Source organism: Lepidochelys kempii, chromosome 6, assembly GCF_965140285.1.
Source record: "Lepidochelys kempii isolate rLepKem1 chromosome 6, rLepKem1.hap1, whole genome shotgun sequence".
Classification (NCBI taxonomy): Eukaryota; Metazoa; Chordata; order Testudines; family Cheloniidae; genus Lepidochelys; species Lepidochelys kempii.
This window is the reverse complement of record NC_136385.1, coordinates 591,890-595,039: the sequence shown is the minus strand read 5'-3', so window position 1 is coordinate 595,039 and position 3,150 is coordinate 591,890. Positions and strand designations below refer to the sequence as shown.

At 65.3% G+C, this 3,150-nt stretch overlaps 1 protein-coding gene across 1 annotated transcript in view; it reads right to left on the bottom strand.

Moving 5' to 3' along the window:
• Nucleotides 1–493, bottom strand: part of SEZ6L2 (seizure related 6 homolog like 2) — a 13,665-nt gene extending 13,172 nt beyond the window's left edge. The window contains exon 1 of the mRNA XM_078853026.1: nt 330–493. Within this exon, the coding sequence (XP_078709152.1) occupies nt 330–396 (67 nt within the window). The 5' untranslated portion in view covers nt 397–493. The remainder of the gene's footprint in view (nt 1–329) is intronic.
• Nucleotides 494–3,150: the final 2,657 nt, after the last annotated feature.

Below are 3,150 nucleotides of genomic sequence, written 5' to 3'. Positions count from 1 at the left end.
ACGCGCTATCTCAGAGCCGCTCCCCAGCCAAGCCCCAGGGGCCCCCCGCGCCCCCGCAGCCCCCCGGCGCCCCCCGCTCCGCGGCGCCCCCCCGCCCCGCCGCCCCCCCGCGCGCCCCCGCCCCGCAGCCCCCCGGCGCCCCCAGCTCCGCGGCGCCCCCCCGCCCCGCAGCCCCCCGGCGCCCCCCCGCCCCGCAGCCCCCCGGCGCGCCCCCGCCCCGCAGCCCCCCGGCGCGCCCCCGCCCCGCAGCCCCCCGGCACCCCCCGCCCCGCAGCCCCCCGGCGCGCCCCCGCCCCGCAGCCCCCCGGCGCGCCCCGCAGCCCCCCGACCTGGGAGCAGAGGCGCCGAGCCCAGCAGCAGCAGGAGGCAGGACGCGAGCGGCCCGGCGCAGCCCATGGCGGGTGTCTGCAGACCCGCCGCCCCTCCCGGGCTCTGCGCCGCGGCTGCACCGGCTGCCGGGCGCCTCTGCAAGGGGCCGGCGCCGCTGCCAACTCCGCTCGGCAGCTCCCCCCGCCTCTCCCGGCGCCGCCCCCGCGGGGAGCCCCGGCCGCCGCCGCGCTGCGGGACCCCCCAGCCGGGGGCCACCCGGGCCCAGATCCCGGCTGCTCTCCTGCGGTGGGACCGCGGGGCCCCCGGCGCTCGGGGTCCGCTGGCCCCTTGGGGGCAGGGATGCCTGGGCCCCGCAGCCTCCCTTCTGCCCGCCACCCCCAAGCAGGCCACCCGCCCGCCGCGGGACCCCCACCCCCCTGCCCGGTGCCAGGCAGGAGAAGCCTCCCGGGCCTTTGGCGCGGCCTGGGCAATGGAAGAGCCCCTTCCCCTGCGCCACGAAGCCAGGCCAGGCACCATCCGGGCGACCGTCGCCCGGGGCCGGGCGGGCGCTTTCGGCCCCGCCGCGGGCAAGCCCTGCGGCTGTGCCCGCGGCCGGGGCGGGCTCCCTGGAGAGGGCTGCAGAAGAAACGCGCCAGGTCCCCCCAGATTGGTTGGCAAAACGAATCGGACTCAGGATCCTCTTCGGCTCCAGGTGCAAAGCCCAGCCTGGCCACGGGGCTGCAGGAACCTGCCCCCCAGAGCAGGGCCCAGATCTGCAGCCCCCTCACGTCCCCGGACGGTCTCCCCAGCCCCGCACACCAAGGCCAGACCATGTGCAAAGGTGCCCTGTGAGCCTCCAAAAGAGAGGACCACAGCAGGGGGGACCCCAACACGCACCCCTCGCCCAGGCCTGGCCACTGAGATCCCCCAAATTCAGCCCTCCACGATGACCCGCTGCCCCAGCACTGACCCGCTCTGCCTGATGGCCGTGAGTGGGGTCGTTCTGCTGGGGGCACCCCATGTCTCTCTGGGGGAGAGGCCGCCCCGGGGTACGTGACTGGAGCAGCGAGGACTCTCTGGGCTGGTGGGCCGGAGCTGATTGTCCTTTCTCCAGTGGTCACCGGCCGAACTCAGGACTTGCTCTTCTGTGCCAGCCATCAAACCATTCGTGGCCCAGATCCTCAAGCATCCTTTGGCTCCTAACTCCCATTGGCCTTGGGGCTGGCCATATTCCACTAACTCTTAGCTGGCGGGACCCTCTCTGCTCATGGGTTTGGGGTGACTCCTTCTGATCCATCCCAGCTGTTCTCAGTGCTGGTGTTTGGAAATGGGGGGCAGGGAGGACCTGGGCCCGCCACACGCTGGTTTACTGAACACTGACCTCAGATTCACACCCCCAGAGCCGTCTGGCGCGTGGGCAAAACTCAGGGTCTATTTGTAGCATTGCACCGGGCACCAACACGGTTTATTTTTAAGCTTTTTTTTTCAATTTAATTTTCCCAGTGGCCCAAAAGGAGGGATTTTCAGCACCATTTTGTATCTGTTTCTATGTTCGCGGTCGCAAGAAATGGGAGAAACCTGATTTCACGTGCTGAGATTCCAAACGCGAACGCCTTATAACGATGGTCACCAGCCCCCAGGACCGAGCCGACGACCGGACATCAGCTGCTAATGTCGTCTCAGCCGGCCGCTCTCCCGGGAAACGGGTCTGCTGGGGCTGGACGGGCACGGTGAAATCAAGGGTTGCTGAGCAAAATCAAATCCTTGCGCGCAGTTCAGTGGAGGCGCGGGGGGCGGGTGGAGGAATTGTTCCCTGGGCCCAGCTCCGGCTGCCCGGGGCGGTGGATAACCCCGAGAGAAAATGGCCAAGGGCCTTCAGCTGTGCGGAGCAGTGCTCGTAGTGTGGACGTAACCAACGACCTTCGTTTTCTGCCTCCCGGTCTCCTGCCATCGGCTTTCCACTCCAGTGCCGCAAACTGACCTTGCCCGCCACCCCCTGCCCATGTGGCTGCTTGGCCCGCCTGGCTGCGTGGCCACTGTTCCACGCGGGGCAGTTACCTGCATGAACCGGGTTTGCCATGGCCATGGGGGGATTTCACCGCAGGTTCCTGTGGGGTAACGTCGGGGCTAACGCTGCACAAGTGCCCCAAGAAGCAGGGAATGGAACCCGCAGCCAAAAGGCTCAACCCACATGGCGACGGGCATGTGGGCAGCAGGTCTGCACTCACCACGTCACAGCGCCCTCACCGGATGTGTGGGGCACCGGGGCAGCCGATCTGTTGCTCCCTGCCCCTGGGAAGTTCACCTTGACCTGAGCAATTGGTAATGCCCTTTTTTCTGGCATTATTCAGGGAATTTTCCTGCTGGTAAATCCCACAAATAACCATATTTCTTCCCATTCTGACTCAGATGCCCAGAGCAAGATTGGCCATTTGAATAGTCACCACAATGTCTTCACTGAGTGGATGCAAATCTTAGTCTTCATAACGGTGCTAAATTCACTTCACGTCACTTCTCGGCTCCTTTTCCCCTTGACACGGGACCAGAGGTGCCTCGAACTCTTCGTCGCTCCTTCCGGACCATGCCTGGGTTTGTAGGACTTGGAGTTCTCTTCTCCTCAAAGTCAAGGTGGCTACGTTACAGCCATTCAAATGGGTTTTAAGAAGAAAAACAGAATTTTTTTGTATCATTTGAAAAGTGCTAAGCTCAACCCGAACAATGTCTACGGCTTGTCCACGTGGGGACACCCAGGAAAAGTAATCAGAAATAGCTAAAGGTGTGACATCGAAGTGGATGAGCTAATCTGGACTAAACCCTGCTTCAACGCCTTAATTCAGATCC